The sequence below is a fragment of the Colobus angolensis genome, unplaced genomic scaffold (genome assembly GCF_000951035.1).
Source record: "Colobus angolensis palliatus isolate OR3802 unplaced genomic scaffold, Cang.pa_1.0 Scaffold168, whole genome shotgun sequence".
NCBI classification, from domain to species: Eukaryota; Metazoa; Chordata; class Mammalia; order Primates; family Cercopithecidae; genus Colobus; species Colobus angolensis.
In genome coordinates this window covers 2,364,797-2,386,583 of record NW_012114799.1, presented here as the reverse complement: position 1 = coordinate 2,386,583, position 21,787 = coordinate 2,364,797, and the positions used below count along the sequence as shown (strand labels likewise).

The 21,787-nt window shown below is 41.5% G+C and overlaps 2 protein-coding genes across 2 annotated transcripts in view; both read left to right on the top strand.

The window, feature by feature from the left end:
• Positions 1–20,064, top strand: part of NCKAP5 (NCK-associated protein 5) — an 846,875-nt gene extending 826,811 nt beyond the window's left edge. The window contains exon 18 of the mRNA XM_011937715.1: positions 18,546–20,064. Within this exon, the coding sequence (XP_011793105.1) occupies positions 18,546–18,562 (17 nt within the window). The 3' untranslated portion in view covers positions 18,563–20,064. The remainder of the gene's footprint in view (positions 1–18,545) is intronic.
• Positions 20,065–21,737: 1,673 nt separating this feature from the next.
• The window catches only part of LOC105508780 (ly6/PLAUR domain-containing protein 1), a 30,478-nt gene continuing 30,428 nt past the window's right edge, over positions 21,738–21,787 (top strand). The window contains exon 1 of the mRNA XM_011937711.1: positions 21,738–21,784. Coding sequence (XP_011793101.1) covers positions 21,738–21,784 — 47 coding nt within the window. The remainder of the gene's footprint in view (positions 21,785–21,787) is intronic.

The window sequence follows — 21,787 nt, the reverse complement described above, 5'->3', positions numbered from 1 at the left end:
GAATGTCTGTGGTTGGCGGAGAGCTATCTTGAGGCTGACATCTCTCCAGTCAGGAAGGGGTTTATCTTACAGTTGGAATGTTTCTGGTCAGAGATGTCATTTGTGGTTTACGGTCATGCTGTTCTTAGCCATTAGACTGATGCCCTTCGGATTTAGGTGGTTGTTGATCAAGGGGGATTTTAAAATGGCAGTGCTTGTCCAAGATGGCGATTCTCCTGCTCTGTCAGGTTTGAATGAAGTGAAACACTGAAATGTGACTGATTGAAAGAGGAACATGTTAGGTAGAGGGTATAGCAAGTGCAAAGGCCCTGAAGGAGGGGTATGTGTGATGTGTCCCTGGACCATTATGGCTGGAGCAGAACTATAGAGAGGAAGAGAAATAGTGTGGAGAAGAATCCAGGAGCCCCTTATATAGGACCTTGTAGGCTGTGGGGAGAACTTCAGGATTCATTCTCAGCAAAGGGAAACCATCCAAGGAATTTTAACAGGGGAGTGGGATGATCTGATTTACAGTTTCTAAGGGATGCCTTGCTTTTGTATGGAGAACAGGCTATCCGGAGGAGAGAGTGGAAGCACAGTTGGGATACTATTGTGGTCATCCAGGCAAGAACTGATGGTAGCAAAAAACAAATGGTGAAGAATGACTGGATTAAAGTAGCACAAACAGAATTTGCTGATTGTATTGGTCAGGGCCTAGCATGGAATAGGAACTATTTTAGGCCTTTCAGTAGAGGGAATTCAATACAGGAAACCACTTATCCAAATAATGGTATAGCTGAGATACTCAACAGGGGACAGTCATGTTCTAGAAATTAGCAGAGCAGGAAGTCACAACCCTCTTCAAGGATGGGAGGAAATAGCAAAGTGAATTAGAGTCTAGAAGCTGGACCGTCCAGTGGAAGCTAAAACCATGGGTGGGAAGGGGCACGTGGTGGAAGATAGAGCAGTGAGGGAGAAGTGGATGCTGCTAGGAACACCACAGGACACAGAGAAGGAAAGAAATGCCTTGTTTTCTCCCCTCCTCCTACTGTCCAGGCTTCTGCCTTCTGCCATTGCTTCCCATTGACTGAACCTCCCCAGAAGCCAGAAATAAAGGGAGCCTGGGAAATGTAGTTCCTATGATGCAGAGTGGAGCAGGGGAAAGGAGAAGAATGCACAGTCAGTCCTTGCTTAAAGTTGTAGATTCTCAGAAGCTGTGACTTTAAGCAAAACAACATATAAAGAAGCCAACTTTATCCAAGGCTAATTGATATAAGCAAGAGCTGACTTCCTAGGGCATATTTCTGGTCACAAAAACATTACTAAACTTCTAAATAGACCAGAACACCTCTAATATTAAACACCAAAACACTTGTGAGCTGTACATGTACTTAAGAAAGGTGAATAAAAACAAGTAAGTCTTTTATTTTCCCAGTTATTCCAGCTCAGGGTTGCAGGTGGCTAGAACCTGTCCCAGCAGTTCAGGACACAAAGCAGGAACCAGCCCCGGACAGGATACAGTGCCTTTGCAGAGCACTGATGCTCACTCATGCTGGGACCATGTAGACACACCAATTCACCTCTCACACATAGCCTTGGGATGTGAGAGGAACCTGAAGTCCCTGGAGAAAACCCACACAGACATGGGGAGACGTGCCAACTCCACACAGACAGTGGCCTGGCGGGAATTGATTTTTTTTTGTCATCAATGTTATAACAAAATAACATTGAACAAAAGGATATTATTCAAAGACTTACTGTTTCTGAGAACAAACAGGCAATTTACCAGAAGACTGGTAGATGTGGAGTATGAGAGAAAGAGAAGAGTCAAGGGTGACTTCAAGTTTTCATATACTAAGATATCATTCTACATCTCGTATTAGCTACAGATGCTAAGGAATATGCCTACACCATTAGCAGACAGTTAGATATAATATAGATATTTGGATATCTGTGTATAGATATAACATGTACCTAGCTAGATTTAATTATATGCTGATAATATATAAATATTTCCCGTGTTTAAATACACACACACACACACACACACATACACAAGGATGCAGATAGCTTTCATCTCAAATGCCAAGGACAATCAGTAGGCAAAGGTTGCTTGAATTATGGTGTTAAGAAGGATTGCGAGGCCTTATCTATGCTTGGAGTAATACAGATGACAGAGACTGATAGGCAATGCCTGCTATGGGCATGAGAGGAGTTGGTTGCCACACAACTGCCAGGTATTAGCCATGGCTGCACTGAAGCAATGAGCTCTGAGTAGCAGAGGCAGTGTGAGCCAAGCCTCACACTCAACTACAGTGCTTCATGAAGGTTCTCTGCTCTAAAATATAATGGTAACAGCCTATCATGAATCCCTCATGGAAAGAAGGAATCATGATTAAACCGAAGTTCATGAAAAACATGTACTGCATTACCCTTCTCCCTCATCTCTCAGGAATTTCAAGAGAACATCTTGTGTCAGTTCAGCCCAATGGGTTACTTGTACTAGTGAGTACATGTGGTAACACACCAGTTCTTTTCCCCTTGACCCCTTCATCCTTCTGTGGATGAATCCATGCAGTTCCTATCTTGGGGACAGTTCTCTGAGTTGATAGTCCATTATGAGGTTAATCTAGAGTGAATGGTTGTGTTCACCCACATGTTGTGTGGCATGGCCCCATGCCCTTCTGGTTATTTCCCTGCATGCTCTGGAGTCATCTGGGATCTCTGTGCCTCCAGCAAACCTTCCATTCTGGGTAGGGAGTTCAACCAAAGTAGGAGTAGTAGAGTAGAGGATCTTTTTGGAAACAGGTTTTTTTTTTTTGAAATGGTGTCTCATTCTACCATCCAGGCTGGAGTACAGTGGTGCAATCACGGCTAACTGCAGCCTCAATCTCCTGGGCTCGATCAGTCCTCCCACCTCTGCCTCCCAAGTAGCTGGGACCACAGGTGCCTGCCACCACACCCAGCTGATTTTTGTATTTTTGTAGAGACAGTTTCACCGTGTTGCCCAGGGCGATCTCAAACTCCTGGGCTGAAACAATCTGCCCACCTCGGCCTCCCGAGCAAAGAGGCTTTTAAAATAAAGTCCTGTGCTTCTTCAGCTCAGAGCCAAATCATATGTTTTGCTGTCTGCACCTCCCTCCCCACCAGGTGATGTAGCTCAGCTTCAAACATCTGCCGCCACCCAACCCCGCAGGCAAAGAACGTGGTCCTCACCTCCCCATTTGTCTTTCCCTTGCTTTTACATGTTCTGAGACCTGTTTGAAAGCGGGAATTTGGAGGATTATCTTTAATGCTCTGTCACTGCCTCTGGTGAATATTAATTCTTGGTTTAACTAATTCAGATAGCAATTAATGTAATTATTACCTGAAAATAAAATCTTTTGTTTTTTTGTGTGTTTTTATCTTCAGTAGAATAACAAGTTATTTTATTATTCAAATGGGGCACAGTTCCTGCTGTTTTCAATACGATTTTTAATAAATATGTAAATTCTAAAGTTAATTTACAGCATTCATTGGGAGGCATGATTTTTAAAATGACAAAAATGTGATGGATTGTAAAATTATCCCCCTTAAAAATCATCAGTCATAGTGAACAGAATGTACCAACCTCTTATAATTTTACAGCTTTTTCTTCATCTTATCTTCTGTTAGGGACTCGCTTAAAATTGATTATAAAATGGTATATTTCTTAGGCCATAATTCATTCACAGATTAATTAGATTTTCAGTTAATATCCCATCATCATACGGGATGGAAGCCAAGGGTGTTTTGTAGTCGTTCAGAGTTGCAGGAGCAAAACTCTGATTGCCATTCCCAAGCGACTAAAGCCACCAGCGCTAATCACTAATCACATTCAGACCACATAAAGCAGAACATCTTTCACTCCATTTCTGTTCTAGTTGGCTCACAACAAGAGATCTTTATTGGCCCTGACCAAGAGACCAAAATATACTCAAACATTTTTGTGAGGGGTGATTCTATTTTTTTTTCCTTGCTTAAAATGAAATTTCTATAGCCATCCCCAGAAAGCTTCAGAGGAAGGGGTGTGTGTGTGTGTGTGTGTGTGTGTGTGTGTGTCTGTGTCTGTGTGTAGGTAGGTAGGTAGGTGTCCGTGCTTAGCAGGTTTGAATTTACACATCTTTCTCCCAGTCATTTTCCAATGGGAGCAGCTTTTGGATTATTTTCATAATTTTAAATAATCCTTTGGTAGTACCCAACAGGAGTATTTAAGGGACATTTTGCCAGTAACTTCTTTAACACTGATTTAAGGAAAAGTATTTCTCCAGTCGCTTAAGAGAACATAGATATACATGGCAGAGAAACTGCACACACTAAATCCAGCAAAGAGGAAACACCAGCCCACTCACATTTAACTATCTGAAACTCTAAGTTTTCACAGAGTTGAAGAAAAGATAATTATCCCCTTTTTCACCCTCCCTCTGGTAGCTGGTGCCAGATCTGGTGCGTGAAAAATTGCTACTTGTTACATTGGTCTGTTCCTGCCATATTGTATCCTCCTGTGCAATACAATTGCACAGGCCAGGCTGAAGATCTGCAGAGGGGACCCTAAGGTTTGAATTACTTGGTCCTTCATTATCCTAAGGATAGAAACCACTGAAGTCACTCAGGCCTCTCCAAATCTCTCATCATCTTTACGGGTCTGCAGTAGTCTTTCAACTCATCCCAGTATTTTTAAACCTTCATTCTAAGGCAAATCCCTAATTCATTTTGTTTATAGTGAGGATTTTTTTTTTTTAAATAAAACTGGATATTTTAAAAACCTCACCGACATCGTCTGTCTTTCCATTGCTAAATGGTATGATTCCATTTATTTTGTGTGTTTTAATCTCTAACCTTGCAATCCGTAATGTTGATTATTTCAATGACCTTGGTTTATGACAGTAGAAATGTTCCTTGAAACCATGTTAATCAAAATTTTTTTAACAACAAAGTCTATTTTCCTGTTTACTTACTGGGGAAGTTATTATCTCCACTTTCTAAATAAAGGAAACCTAAATGTCTTCTGGATGATTAGACATTAACTACCCCTCAGGAAATAAATGTGGGTTCTCCACTGGAAAATATGGCAGCTTATCTTAGGAATTCAATGGCTTTCAAGGACATTAAAGGGTGTTAGAGAGGTGAAAGTTAAAGTGATAGGCGGGAAAAAGATGACCAGTAAATAAATATATTTGGCATCCTCCTTGTATTCCACTAGCATTTATGGACCACCTATGTGCCAGGTGTGTTCTGGGCACAAGAGATGTGAAGATAAATAGGCTCAGTCCCTACAAGGGAGATTGAGCTATGGCAACTGATATACACAGTAAACACCCACGATGCCATGAGAATGGTTCACACAGGGATGAAGGGACAACAAGGGGCAGTCATCAGGGCCCTTGGTGAGAAAAGAATTCAGAGGAGATTTCCCTCCTTCTGAGTCTCAAGTGATAAGAGGGTGTTGGCCATCCTAAAAGGTGGGGAGAACACATTAGAGAGAGGAAGATGTACAATCCAGAGCACAGAAACCCTAACCACCTTTCTGGACTCAAAATTTAGCTTGCTGCCATCCTCAGCTGGCTGGCTAAATAATGTGCTTGATAACTATCTGCATGTTACTAACTTTTTTTTTTTTCCTGAAGTGTTGCTGAGCAGTTTTAATTTTATCTGCAAATCCCTGGATCATTTGAATCCTGATTACTTTTGAGATTGCTTTTTTAGCCTTGCCCCTACCCAGCCATTGGGTACTAATACTTGGTTCAGCCCATTGATTCCTGAGCTTGCCTGGGAATCGAGAATTTTCTTCCTCACCTCCCAACTATCCCACCTCTTCCCATAGAGGACTCTATATCTTTGAAATGCCTTTCCATTTAATTGCTGGAAGGATCTTACACCAACTCCTGGAGTTAGGCAGTTCTCTACCTACTCTGTGAAACCTTGCTTCCATGGAGAGGAAAACAGAAGGAAAGCTTCTTTTGCCCCCTGAGTATTCGCTGCCTGGTGGGAAGTTGGGAATGTGGGGGAAGAGGGAATTCATTACCATTAATTGTAGTTCCAGGCCCTAGTAAAGCAGAACCATGTTTTTTCTAGGTTGTTGAGAGATGGCATTACCCAGCGCTTCCTTACCCTGAGTTAATTTGCTCATAAGTCAAGAAGTTTAGAAGGCCGGGCGCGGTGGCTCAAGCCTGTAATCCCAGCACTTTGGGAGGCCGAGACGGGCGGATCACGAGGTCAGGAGATCAAGACCATCCTGGCTAACACGGTGAAACCCCGTCTCTACTAAAAACTACAAAAAAACACTAGCCAGGCGAGGTGGCGGCACCTGTAGTCCCAGCTACCCAGGAGGCTGAGGCAGGAGAATGGCGTGAACCCGGGAGGCGAAGCTTGCAGTGAGCTGAGATCCGGCCATTGCACTCCAGCCCCGGGCGACAGAGCGAGACTCCGTCTCAAAAAAAAAAAAAAAAAAAAAAAAGAAGGTGCCCTGTCTGCCACCAGAGAAACATTCATTTCCGACGTGGGTGAAGGGCTTAGGTGTGTCCCCCAAGGCCCCTCCACGGACGCCGCCCCAGGAGTCCTGTTGAATGGGGCCACTGGTCACACACAAACACATGTGCCACTCTGTTTCTTTTGGACCAAGCTGCTTCCCATCCTGGGATGAACATATTGATGCTTTAGCAAACATTTTTCCTCTGTGCAATTTTTTCCTGGAGGCAGGAGAAAGAGACCTTCTCATTATTTATCTTGAGCGTTTGATAGGCTTCCTTTGAGAAGGTCATTGTCTGCTACAGCAAAATAATCATGGGATTTCTGGACAAGCTGGTAAGAGAAAAATGGTTCATTATTTCAAGAATTATTTTGCCTTCAGTCCCCAAAATGGATGAAGGCTTCTAACAATATGTAAGAGAGAGCAAGGCTTAACTTATTCTATGAAAGGTTACACTTTAAAGGGAAAAGAAGTTCAAACATTACATTTTTAGCTCTGCTGTGATATCACAGGGGTCAAGGCAGTCCGCCTGTTACCCCCATGGTCTTCCGCATGTCACTGTGCTACTCTTTTTGCAAGAGAAGGCCCGCCTGCCCTCCTTCCCTTCTAATCCATTTGGGCTAATGAGATTGGAAGCATTTTTTTTTTTTTTCCAGTTTCTATTCAAACAGTATCCTCTCCCTCTGGTCCTTTTGGCATGTCAGAACGGATAGCATATTCGTCCATCTATAGACTCAACCCAGTCCTACAGTACTTCTTGCCATGTCACACAACATCTTGCATTTTCACAGCACGGTATACTTTGTCAACTTTTGGGGGGAAGGGGACTGCTTAACCACTCTGAATGGTATCGTTACATAGACGAAAAGGCAGTTTATAATACAACTAGTCCATCCATGCCTGGTACCAAGACACCTGTTATGTCGGGTTATTTTTGCAATAAAATTTGTTTAAGTGCAAGCCAGATACTCAGAATGAGGCAGTTTGAGGGATAAAGATACTGAATTTTAAAAGGAAAACTGGAGAGGCTGGGCGATCAATATGACCTTGACTACTCACAAGCCAAATAACTTATGGAAATAATGTAAAGACCCTGTGAACTCTTTGTCTGACAGAAGGGTTTTAAATAATATTTTAAGAAAATCAAAAGCAAACATCCCCTGGACCTTCTTTACAGATTAGATCTGAAATGAAAGACCCTGAGTTACACAATTAACTATTGATTTTGCTGATCCATATTTAATTCTCATAGCAATCGCATTGTGTTTACACAGCCATGCGGGGCAGACATACTTCTCTTGGAGCAAGGCACCTTTCACTTTTACATTAATTTAAAAATTAAATTGTTCTGTGCATGTGAGACAAAAATAAAGTTTATTTTTATTGTAGTGAATGGTTGACTTAAACTTGATAAAGTGGCATAAAGCCAGCTGAAGAGAATACTTTTTATAATGCAGTATTCAGGTTGCTGAATGAATATATTTCGTGTGGCAGAGAGAGACTACATAGCATCTGCTAGTACCAGTGCTACCTGGTACTAGAATTTTGTGCTATGACAGCTATAATTTAATCTCCCTACAGTTTAATTTCTTGGTTTGATACATCCAGTAATATTTGTAAGTTTATCACTCAAATAGTCAATCTCGTTGCTGCCTCTAAGAATGTCATCAGCATGATGTTTCCATTCTCACCTGAAAGCACCAAGATGGGTCACCAAGCTTCCTCTCCCTGAAAGAACTACGAGTCTGAATTTGAGCAAATTGCCTGGACTTGGTTCAGACCAGATGAGGCAACACTTGTTGGCTGAGGAAAGAATTTAAGGAAAGGGTAGATACAATGTCTGTACCATCTATTAGGTTGGCACAATTACTTTTGAACCAACGTAATATCATGGGCCTGCTCTTTTCAACGACATTTTGCCCCGTGAGGAGCTTATTGTATTGGCTGTTGCACCTGGATTTCCATAAAGCAGTGGCAGCTGTTGCCTCACCCAGCTGCTGACCAAGCCTACCTAGAGGTGCAGGAGAAGGCACCAGATGGCTCAGAGCTGCCAAACCAGCATGTCCGTGGGAGGTGAATCCACATGTCTTTGCTCTTGACAAAAAGGAAATTGCTGTTGCCAAAGTAACCAATAGTCAGACCTCCATTAATCCAAGAGGTGTCCTGGTTCTTGATGCTAACCTGGAATCTGCCTGCCCTCCTTTTCTTTCCATCCATTTGGGCTAATGAGGTTGGAAGAATTTTTTGTTTTTAGGTTCTATTCAAGCAGTACCCTCTCCCTCTGGTCCTTTTGGCATGTCAGAACAGATAGCATATTCATCCATCTATAGACTCAACCCAATCCTACAGTACTTCTTGCCATGTCACACAAAGTCCTGCAGTTTCACAGCACAGTATATTTTGTCAACTTTGAGGGGAAGGTCCAGGGATAGGAAAGCAACTGTATTATCACAAGTTAGATGACAATCTGAAATGATCTTATTGCGTGTGTCTCTTCATTATGGAAAAACACATAAAAGAACACTCAGTCAATCCTATGAACTCTAGAAGGAAATGATGTAGTGAAAGATCTATCAGTGGCAACATTCATTGAGCATCTAAGATATTCAAGACACAGTGTTAGAATCTGAGAAGAAAAGCAGAATAAAATCTAGTCCATGCCCTCTTGAGGCTTGCAATTTAGTTGAGAAGTGGGATATGAAAAAAGCCTATACAATAGAATGGATATAAGCTCAGGGTCAGATGAATAATGTGGCCATTTAGGCCAGAAATTCATAGAAAGAAAGATCTCTGTGGATGAAATAGCATAGAGACAGAACTAGCAGCTCTTCACTAAAAGCAAAAAAAGTTATCAAATTTGTTTACTATTGACAACAATATGGAATTAGAGAGGGTACTACTTTCTGGTACATTGTAGGTACTTGGTAAATATCTGAAGAGTAAACAATGATGTGGCAGGAACAGCAGACTCCCTATTCATTACAATCTGGGTACAGAGTTGAAGTGGTGTCACTGTCATATTGTGGTAGGGCAAGGGATGGAATACGGAATGGAAGCAGATTCCCATCGGCAACCTCTCCACCAGCATGTCTCCTCATTCTAGGACCCCAGTGCTTCCCGGGTAGTGGCCATTAAGAGTATCCTACAGTTGTTGCCATGAACTAGAGTGCAACACAGAATTGATTGTTGAAAGATCTTTAAAACAATTCCCACCAAAAAAAAAAAAAAAATTCTTCTTTTCAGAATAAGGATCAATAAATTTGTTCCAGTTCTGAATTGTCCTGTCTCTCAGGATTCAATATGTCAAATAACTTTATCCAAATGAAAAGCTGACCAGCTCTTGACCTAAAACGTGAATTGCAGTAGGAAATGAATCACACATCAGTGGAGCAAACATTCTTGCATCCTCCAATATCAGCATGTTCCTGGATGAACCTTAGCTTACAGTCCCATTTAATTCCACAGCTGTTGTAAAGTGCCTAATAAATTGGGTGCCATAATGCATTGTGGCTCCTAAATGGCCTACCAAACTCTGTTGGAAGTAATTCCAGGTCATCTAGTTATTTATATAGGTTAATGAATAACATAGAATGTTTTTCCCTAGCTTTGGCACTCACAGCATACCTCATAAAAACTTAGCACTTTCAGGTATAATTTTATGATGTCCACCAATCTCTAATGGAGATTTTCTTTTGGAAGGAGAACTTCCATGGGAAAAATAGTAGTATAGGCTTTTTTTATATTCACCTGATTCACAAAAAAAAAAAAAAATTAATTTTGTTTTACAAACAGTCAAAAATCTATCACTCCAAAGTTAAAACATAGAGTTATCATGTTGTAATACATAAGTGAATGCTGCATTTTCATCTGACAAAAGTTCATGGACTTTTTATGCTACAAGCACAGTGACATCTAAGCCTGCCGTGGCCCAGCTTGCTGAACAGACAGGTTTAAGACATATTTAAGACATAAAATGATGGAAAGGGTAGTAAAAAAAAAAAAAAAGGCTAATCAATCTTTTAAGTCAAGTGAATAGTATATATATTTATTTTTACTCATAATGGTATATATAAATTAAAAGCAGAAAATCTCGATGCCCTCACTCTTGTCAGCTGAAATTCCTAACCTTACTTGAACAGATTTAGAAGTTCTTAGGAACTGCTCAATTCTCATTCCTGCATAAATTATTTAATTAATATTACTGTGCTAGAAGAAAAAGGAATCTAACAACACAGAGAAACATGTTCCAGTTAGTTAAGCTGCTTACGCAGACTGATAGCAATGAGCTGTCTTGTTTGCCCAATTCTGGATCATCAGAAAATAGTGCACATTTTACTTTTGGAGAAATTGACCACAACTCATCAAATCTGAAGCATTATTAGAGGCAGTCAACCTATGTTTTAAATTATCTTTGTGGATCTGTTCACCCCCTGGAAAACAGAAAATCCAAATTTTCAAATGGGCATTGGAAATGATGATGCTACATCAGAGTTTGCAGAAATCACAAATGTTTTACGTGTTCATATAAGAATTTTACCCCAATTTACACGCCTTTCCTCTTCCCAGATGCCTTTCTATGCCATAAGCAAATTTGTGGTTATCTTCCTGCTACTTTATCTTCCTCCTAAGGGACATCTCCTCCCATCTTTCCCCCATTTTCCATATATGGGGATGTATCTCATCACTGATAAAATGACTTCTCTTTCCTTCAGTACTCTTGATCTAGTGTTTAAATGTCCTTTGTGGCCATTGTTTATCTTCAAAATGCATCATTTTCCTTTCCACAAGGTGTATTATTTTCTAACAACCCTAAGCTTCCCACTGACCTTCTGTCTGCTTGCTCTTTTTCTCAAAAAGTAAGTTCAGTTTCCCCCTCTGGGTTCAGGGGTTCCAGGAGAGGTCATTGAAAGCCATCGATCACCGTAAAGGACAGCAATACAGTTAATATAGTCATAAAGGCACATCTCTGCTGAAAATTACTCTTTCACCTAATAAAATCTGTTTGCCCTGAGGATACTAAAGAATCTCTAGGACCCCAGTAAGAAAACAGAGTGCCCCCAAGTGCCAAATCACATCTCCCTGAGTGTGGTTGGAGGGAGAGAGTGGTTCTCTATTACCAATGCATCACATTAATTTTTCAGAAGGGCAAGTGAAGAGTAATGTGTCCAGTTGAGGTAATAGAGGGAACTGAGCACTGGGAGAAAGTAATTATCAAAGTTGGAATTTGACCAGGTTAACAGGGTTAATATCACAACTCTTGAGAAAAGTGTGGAGGGGTCTCTAGTGATCACCAAAGGTCATTCTATCTATTTTTATGTCTCATCTAGAAAGTAGCTTCACCAGGAATGCAGTAAGAGGTAGCATTAAGGAAGAGATTAACTAGTGCCTCTGAGAAAAGAGAAATAACTTGAGCTGCATCTTTTCCCTTGAGGTTGGCCTGCCCCTCGCAAATAGAACTTAACATAGACTTTGAGATGTGCACAAGTCTTCAACTAAGAGACCTTGGATTAAAATACCTCCTCCCCATTCCCACAGCAAGAACATAACATAAAACTCTTCCCTGAATCCATCTTCTCAGTGCTCAAGATTTGTTCATGAGTAAAGGGATGGGGTAAATCACATGTTCACCTTCAACCCAAAACCCTTGATTAAACAGACCGTCTCTTAGACTTCATTTATTTGCTTCCAAATGGAAGCTCTGCCATCTTTCACACCTGCTGGATCACCTCCTTCCTATTTCTTTGCCCACAGAGAGGCCTCGCTGCGCAAACTAACTCCCTGTAGCACCAGAATTTTCCTGCATCTTCTTGGCCTTCATCCATGTATGACTATCTAGTTAAAATCTGCATCATAGGTAATGAGAGATGTTGGGTGGTAGTAAGGGACGCCTTGTACACCTTCTTCTCAATTTTGAATGTTTCCACATGGAAGGAGCTTCGTAGGGTAACCCTTCTGGAATCTCTGGGCCCCCTTATTCACTTCTCCCAGGGAATGAGGGACTGACTTGCCTAGCAAGTTCAGGAAGGGAACTGCAAGTGCTGCCCCCCACTTCTTGCACTTCCCAGTCTCCCTCTGGGATCAGACTGTCGGAAGCACAAAATTCTGTTCTATTCCTTCATGCTGTAGTTTTTACAGGAAGACACTTGTTTCCCAGCTAGGGCTGCTGATTACTAAACTTGTCTATTTCTTGGGATCAGTGTTAGGAAACCTACTTCTTTACAGATGGAAACCTTGTTCTCCCATCAAACTTTCTCCTGGTAAAGCTGATCTTTTGGCCTCCCATCAGCCTTTTTCTTTTATTTTTTAAGTCATTGAGAACTAAGGTGGGGAAGAGGGGTGTTAGGGTTGGTTATTGTGCCACCTCAAATTCCAATAATAGACCCCCAGAACATATCCAATTAAGAATATTTTAGAGTAACAGAGCTTTATAGACTGGGAAGATTCAAAAAAACCTTTAATGGGAAGAAACTAAGGGTCAAAGAGTTTACACAACTAATTAGAACAATGTCAGGAATTGCACGCTGGTTTTTAAATACTGGGGTAATATACAGTGATTAAGATCCCAAGTCCTGTAGTCAGACTGTTTCTGCTCAAATCCTGATTGCCTAACTTATTAGCCACATATATGTGGACTAACATTTAGATCTCTCTGTCTGCATTTTCTCATTTGTATAATGGGGATGATAATGGTGCTATCTCATAGGCTTGCTGTTAGGATTAAATGAGATAATTCATGCAGTGCATTCAACCCAGTACCTGACTCGTAGTAAAAACACTTTATAAATAGGGCTATTTTTCTACCACGTGTTTTCTCGATCCATTGGCAGTGAATCTCTATAGCAATAGAGAAATAAGAAATTATGTTGATTAAAGTCCTGTTTGCATTAACTTGTGCTAAGAGCCTCCAATCCTCAATGTAAATGTTAGTGCCCAGCTGAGGAATGATGCTGCATTTGAATTTCACAAATAGATTTGATCTCTTCCTGACATTTACAGTAGATATACTAACCAATATTTTTAAGATATAATCAAAGGATGGAAATGTATTTGAAATAATGAAAGAATAGCATTTATCATAGAATAAGAATTGATCGCATTATTTCATGAATTTGCTGCTTGTTCTCCTCTACCATGGACAGGAGTTTCTGGCTGTATACACATAACATGTATCTCTTTGAAGCTGATACCATCGTGCATATATTTTTTGCTAATTTATCACTTGAGTTTTTCTGTATCACCTTATATGTTTTCCACCTCTTCCTTATGGCAAGGGCCCATATCTCCTCCAGTTTTATCCTTCTTGGTGCTCAGGATATTGCTCTAGTCAGAAATCTCTACTTCATGACTATTGTGAACTGTTAGAAAAAAAAAAAAAAGCTGCCGTGAATTTTTGTGTGAAAAATCAGAAAACTAAGTTTTCAGGCCTAATTTCACTTGGATTTGAATCTGTGTGAATCACAGATTCCATAAATATCACATGGAAAGTACAGTTGACTCTGGCCTCCCTGACCTTCCAGGCTGATGGAAGAGCAAAGTGAGATCATATATGAGAACGTGGTTTGGAGGTCAAAGCTTTTTATAACCCACATACTGGCTGATACTTTCATGAGTCTGGTTAAGTTTCCTGGAACCTCTTGGGGTAGGCATGTCTCTATTTCTCTTTATAGTGATTAATTGTCTACTACAGAATCCCCAAAGGGAGAGACCCTCAGGGCAACTCCTGGTCCTGAAGTAGACTACACAGTATTGTACAGATGCAATAGGGGCATAATAGATGGAGATTTATTGGAATGCCCTCCCTCCTCCTTACTGTATGTTTCAATCCTATTTGCCCTTCAAAACCATTCCAAGAGCATCCTCTTCTATAAAACTTCCTCTGAGAATCAAGACCACAAGACTATTTGCACAAAGCTGGTCACATAGTAGATAGGTTTGATTGAATGACTGCTTGACTACAAGGGATTAAATTAATAAAGGTCTAATTCTCAAGAGATTTCTGGAGACTATGTCACTATATACTTCTTGCTTGAATTATCACTAATAATTCCATGGTTACACTATAGGCAGGAAAATACTTTAAGAACATGCAAAGCTATTTATTTAAACTTGAAAATGTATTTTCATCTTGCCTGTTTAGTCCTACTTTTATTCCCAAGTGCAGTTTAAAAAAAAAGAGAAAAATCCACCAAAAAGTCATCTGTACAACTGTTGCCACCTATAGGTGACAGATGTAGTAGATTAATTTCATCGTCATTCTGATGAAGCACAACCTAGGAAGGAATTGGCAATGTTTTATGGAACCTACACAATTCTTGTCAAACAGTAATCTTCACTGGATCTATCATTATTGTTTTTGATCTGTAACTGCTATTTCAGATGCTTCCCTTAAAGATAATATTGTCTAATATTCATAAAGTACTTTTCCAAGATGAAAGTTGAGAGCTTCATCTCTGCAGGTAGATGGCCTAGATCTAAATCCAAAGTCCATCCCATACTGCTACAGGACCTTAAACAAGTTACTTACCTTCCTCAAGCCTTGATTGCCTATAAATGGAGATACAAATGGCACCCACCCTGTGGAATTCATGTGAGGATGGAAACATATAATCTATGCACTATGCTTAGCCGGGTGTCTGTACAGAACACACACTGTTAAATGGCAACTGTTATGACCGTGGTTAGTTTGCAAATCACTTTCACATATAGTTGCTGCAAACTGATGTGCATTATTTTGTTATCATGTGCCAGATAGATCATTAACACATTATTGTTTCACCTCAATCGCTCCTTATATGTTAAATCTAAATGTTATTCAACTACAAAATTTTAAAACTGTCTGAGATCTGACAAGACAATATTGAGGTTCGGTATGCTCCTATAGGGTAGAAAAGTAAGCCACTTTAGTGCCTTTATTCTTAGCTGGCAGAACCACTTGAGGAGCCCGAAGACATAGTTAAGACTCTTCTGATGCTAGGAGAAGTCTCCATTAAGAAACTACTGATGATTTAGCATTGGACTAGGCCTTTGAAAAGAAAGCTGGGGGAAGCAGAATAGGGGAGTGGAGGAGGCAAGGTAGGACACTGTTAAAAAAAAAAAAAAAAGGATAAAACAACATCCCTGGCTCAGAATCTCAAACAGTGCAAATATTTCAATTTGGTTGCATACTGGGTATTTTGTGATTGTTTTCTTTAAATGTGAGCCAATAATTAAAAGCCAGTGAATTTTAAATATAAGCAAATATTGATCTAGATGTATCTCCTCACCTTTGAAATCAAAAGATCTGCACCCACATTTCTGCACAGCTAGATCTAAGTAGCTGCTACTGCCTTGAGATCCAGCACATGCTCCTGAGCTGGCTGCAGCCCTCACCACTCCTTATGACTGCTCTGCCTGGAGGCTGAAAGCTAGTTGGCCCCTATGGTCACTTTTGCACGGATGTTGTTTTTACAGTCAAGTAATATGTCTGCACTCACTTTTCATCAAAACTCTAAAAATAAAAGGAAACCCGAGAAGGTCATGTTTCTTGTTTGCTTTTTTTTTTTTTTTTTTTAATGATGGTCCCTTCTTTCATTTCTATAACCTCCCTGTCAGGTGTAGGTTTTCTTTGTTATAATTAACTGAAGCAACAAATCTGCAAGCCTGAAACATTTGAAAACCTGATGACAGCGAGTGTTTTAATGGTAATTAACTCTTTCCATATTCCACCATTTCACAACGAATTATACTTTCCACCTGTCTGTCTTCCCGCCAGGGCTCATGTTCTTCCAGACCAGTGGGTCTCACATTTCAGTATGTATCAGAATCACCTGGTAATCTTGTTAAACACTGATTGCTGGCCCTCGGAGTTTCCGACGTAGTAGGTCTAGGTGGGATCCAAGAACTTGCATTCCTAGCAAACTCCTTGGTGATTTTGATGTTGCTGGTCTGGGGAACCCACTTTGAGAATCACCATTCTAGAATAAGAATCCAGCCTTACATTTACTGTGCACCTACTACTCTCTGCCAGAGCTTTCAAGTTCTTTATTTCTAATACATATGCAATCCTGAAATAAAGATGTGTCTTATCACCATTTTACACCTGAAGAAGGATGCTTGTAGCACTCAGCCCATGAAAGGGCCAAGCTGAAATTGAAGCACAGCCTCTCTGCCCTCAGGGCCTCAACGATCCCCTGCTGGGCACAGTTTTATTCAGCTGTGTATCCTCAGTACCAAAGCCTTCAGCCTGCCTTGCACTAGCTTCTCTAATGCGTGTGTGTTGAATGAATTTGAGATCCACATAGATGAGAAACAGGTAAGAAAAATACTTGTGGTTCTTAAATGAAGAAAAAGGGAGAAGACATCCAGGTAAAGAGAAAATTGCATTGAATGCCCTTTATTTACCTACGTTTGGTAAATGTAGGCAAATTGGCATAGTATTAAAAGGGGCCCTTGGATGGAGTTAGTTCTAATTATGGAGCCACTTTTCTGTAATCAGCTAGGAGTCTGTTCCTTAGCCTGCCTCTGGTTTCAGGGTAGCTGTTTGAGATTGAAAATTAGCTCCATGAGTAATGCTTCTGCACATTAATAGTATAATGAAATAAGCACTAGATCTAGGATGATTTTCAAATCTTCCCATAGAATTATACCATTTCCTATAGCAGAGAAATTCTGCCCGTGTCTGCTCTTGGAACACAGAAAGCATCCACTTCCATCTCTGTCTTCTCTTTCTGTTAAATATTTAGCATGTGAGAATCCATAGGCTTTGACTATATCTATTTTCCCCAATCAAAACAGTTTCCTCATTGTAACCTTGTAAGTCCAGCATAACAATGCTGGGGGTGGGGAGCATGGTGCACAGCAGAACTGCACATGTTAGAGACGGTTTGGCAAGTTATTTAAGTGGAATTTTTGGGTAACAAAATGGAAAACAGGACATTTTGTCCTTTATTACATAAGAACATGGTTTAATGGAAAGAGCAAGAGTGTGGAAGGCAGCCAGATAGAAATTCAAATCCTGTTCTCTGCCACTTGCTGGGCAACCTTTGGCAAATACCTCTGTCACTCTGAGCCTTGCGTGCCTTCTGTTTAAAATGGGGATGTTTACCTTCCAGGTTTGTGAAAAAGCTGATAGAATCTGTTAAGTGTCTTTTACCTAGTGGATGCTTAATAAATGGTAACACTTACTATCATCTCTAAGCCCCTGGGCCTGCTTCTTTCTTGTGTTTGGATGGAATTTCTGCTGGAAAGAGGAAAAGATGAGACACATTGTAGACACTTTTACACATCTGTTCTGGTCATTGTTTTTGGCATCAGTGCCTCCCTCTGTCCTCACCTTAGCCCTTAGGAGCCAACTGAGCAACCGAATATATATGTTTACAGGGTTTACGTATAATAATTATTGAATTTGGTTGCAGTGCTTTATAACATCACACAGGGTATTCATAACAGTAATATCCCAGTATAAACTGGTATTACTAGACCTTCTGGAGCAGAGGGGTTACTCAGCCGTTCACCTGCCACTTTAATTTTTAAGTCCTTGGGCCTTCTGGGATCTATACCCAAAAACCTGGAGATGTCTTTCAGATGTCTTAAGTCCCATAAAGGGACAAAATACCAAAATGGCAGTGCTTCTAACAAGCTTAACATATATTCGAAAATGGCAAGTTAAGGGATTTTTATGTCTTCTTTAAAAAAAAAAAAATTACCATAACTTCTGGCTGAAATTCAATCCCTACTCATATTTAGAAAAAGTACAACTAATAGTTAGCAAGGAAAGAGAGGAGTTTGAAACTTTGATGAAGAAAAATAAGGCACTTTACCTGAACAAATTTCAAATGCATCCATTTAAAATGAAATTAAGTGGCACTTAACTGGTTTGCAAATTGGGACCTATTTATCTCAGTAAAATGATTAAAGTTCTGATTTATCCCTAAAATTGGCTTTATTATTACATTTAATTATACTAGAAGATTGTTAAAGACTTGTAGGTTTTCTCTATCCCTTTAAACTGTACTTTATACAGACAATAATTGAATATTAGATAGAATAACTTGATTTTCCAAAGAAATATGTTTCTAATATTTTCTTCTTTTTATTGCAGAAATTGAAACAACTTGAAGAAACAAAAGACGATCCCGAGAATAGATTATCGAAAATTTCCCTGGAGTCATTCAATAAATTTCACAGCAGTACTGTGATTTTATCAGAAAAAGAGAAGAACTCTCTGAACAAGGTTGAAGGACAGAAGGAAGAAAAAGAAAAAAATGAAGAGACATGTTTGAGTAGTTCAGATAGGCCTGGGGTAGACAACTTGGAATCTTTGAGTGATTCTTTATATGATAGCTTCTCTTCCTGTGCCAGTCAAGGTTCAAATGATGTATAAAGGACTTCTCTTCCCTTAGTGAGCTGGGACTGGAGCGCTTAAGAAATGAGGGCGGGGGGTGGCGGGGGGTGCGCTGCTCAGTAGAGATGACAATAATAAACTATTGCAGTACCAGAGCCTTCATTGTCAAATTCACAGCAGGCAACCCACCAGAGCTAGTATCTCTGACAGGGCAATAAAGATAGACTCCATTTATTGTGTTTCAAGAGGATTAAGCGTAAACACACCTATGATACAGAATCGTTAATTTTGCACTTTTTTTGAATATTTGTACAGAAGTTGTAAATTTTTTGGAAGAGAAATTATATTTGTAGCAAAAAAAAAAAAAGACAGCAATAAATGGAATCAGCGCCATGCTCTTGAAATAATGTACTAAGTCTTAGAAGTTGATGATAATATATATTTTTTAAAATCCCAACTGAAGTTTTTGTGATGTTCATTGTCCTGGTCCTCAAATTGTTTGTGGGTACACTCTGTAAACCTACAAGAGGGCCTGCCAAAAAACCGGAGGGTTCCTTCCTCCTCATCTCCATCTCATAAATCTCAATTTGATAGCACTGTTCATTTTAGTGCAATTTCAGATTCGTTGCCAGAGATTCAGGTGATAGTAATCGGTGTAATTCTTCTGCTGAAAAATGAAAAGGGTCCTAAAGTGTGGACACTGATTGGGAGTGTGTCATTGTATCAGAAATGACCGAATTTTATTCCCAATACCAGTTTTTCCTTCCAGACATTGCTTTAGTCTTCTACTTAGTGCTTCTCTATGATCCTATTATTTGATTTTTATCTTCTTGCTCTTTTTATTAAAATCTGGGCACTCTAAAAATGAAAGCAAATTTCTATTTGCAATGTTCACTTTTAAAAATAAAATTAATGGTGCTACGAAGAATTCTTTTTAATATCCTTTTTTCTACAAAGACTGTTTATATGTAAGGATAAATTCTATTTTAAAGGTTTTGTGTATTTTTTCTAGATGTGAACTATTTATAATTGCTTGTGTACAGGAGCTTGTAAACTAGGCACAATAGAAATATTTTTAGGATCTATATGGCTACTTTAGCACATAATTGTTTCTTTAAAGAGTATTGTATGATCAGTGTTATTTGGTTAATTTGTGCAATTTGTTTTATTTTATCCTAAATGAAAATTATGTAAAATGTCCTTGTCTTTCAGACTTTAAAAAATCATTTTTTTCCTTTCTGAATAAAAGTTATATCACAATTGCACCCTCTGAAAACTGGAAATAACTTGCTCAAGGACCTTTTGGCCCAGTCAGTTACTTGAATCATGACTCGCACGTGCTCTTGCGATGGGTTCCCCGAAGGAATAAATAAACTGGCCCTTTTGCTCTAGAGATAGTCATTTAGCCAATTGTAAGATCAGAGTCTGCAGACAGGTGAGTAATGGTCAAAGCATTTCAGTCTCCCCGAGGGTTAACCAAATAGCAATGAAAGAAGAGGGGAGGGAGGGAGAGAAGGAGCCCGAGGCAGACATGGAGCGATCTCTGCGGAGGAATTACAAAGCAAGTCATTTAAGCTCCTTTCCAGACCAGCTCAGCTGGGAGGATGCAGAAATAAATGAGCAGCGTCCCGGCCGGAGAGAGCTGCCCCAAGAAGTGGCCGCGGGAGAAAAGGGTGAAAAGGGGCAAAGCTTAGGAGGCGATTTCCACGGAAATGGACACTCCCTAAGGATGTGGGGAAAGGGGGTGGGAATGTGCGGATTGGGGGCGGGGGCACCAACGCACTCCGGCGGGCAAGCGGTCTCCCGCAACACCTGCTGCAAGGCTCGGGAAGGAAGGCGAAGATAGCACCGGGGCATCCCCGGGAGTACGCAAGGTGGGTCACTTGGACTTTGCGGAAAGAGGAATTTCAGGGGTGTGGGGAGCAGCCAGAGGCCGAGTCCGAGGCTGGAATGGCCTTCCGGGAGAGGACGTGGGAGTATGTACTAATAATCGGTGGCTTTGGAGAAAGCAGGATGGAGCCAGTCGGCGTTTTGGCGACAAGGAATGGAGGAGAGCAACCCTCTTCTTTACCCTGATTTGCTTTCTGTTGGGACCTCACGGCAGGTGTCCCCGGGACGGCGTTCTCCTAGGCTAGGCGACCAGGGCGGTGTCAATGCACCCTACAGCGGTGCGCGCAGGCAGAAGGGAGGGCGGCCCGGGCAAGCGCGACAGTCAAGGCAGTGTCCCCACCACACCCCCCTCCAGACTGGCCACGCCGAGCGGGTTCTTGACAGAAGGCCTCGGAGGAAGAGGGGGCACAGCTGCACAGGACACCCTAGGGAGCCTGCGAGCGTGGAACTTTGCCAGGCGCACGGGAACGCGCGCCCCTCCTGTCAGCCTCCCGGGGCGCCAGGCTCCAGCAGCCCGCAGTGGGACAGCCTCAGCGGTGTGGGCTGGACCCAGTCGCTGGGGTACTGACCAGTCCTGGAAGGGCGCAGAGGACGCGGAGTGGGGAGGCTGCGTCCCTATATCCGAAGGGCCAGCCCGGCACGCAGTCCTCAGACCCTAGTCCGCACCCGGCAGGTCCCCACGGCACCTGCTGCGCCCTCCCCGCCGCTCCCCCAACCTCCAGGCTCTTCACCTCAGAAAACTACCAGTCCTCTCCCGCCCCCCTCCCCGGCGCCCCTTTCCCAAGAACGTGTGGAGGCGGGAGAAGAGGAAGACAGGAAGGGGGTGGGGATGTAAAGAGACGGTCCCAGCCTTCCCCGCCCGCCACCCCCACCCCAATTCGGCAGCCGTCACGTGGTGCCTGGAGTGGGAGGTGGGGAGAAAAGGCGAGACTTTTGTGGGTGCTCCGGATCGCCAGTAGTTCCTTCAGTCTCAGCCGCCAACTCCGGAGGCGCGGTGCTCGGCCCGGCAGCGCGAGAGGGAGGAGCGGAGACCCGCAGCCAGGAGCCCGAGCGCGGGCGATGCAGGCGCCGCGAGCGGCACCTGCGGCTCCTCTAAGCTACGACCGTCG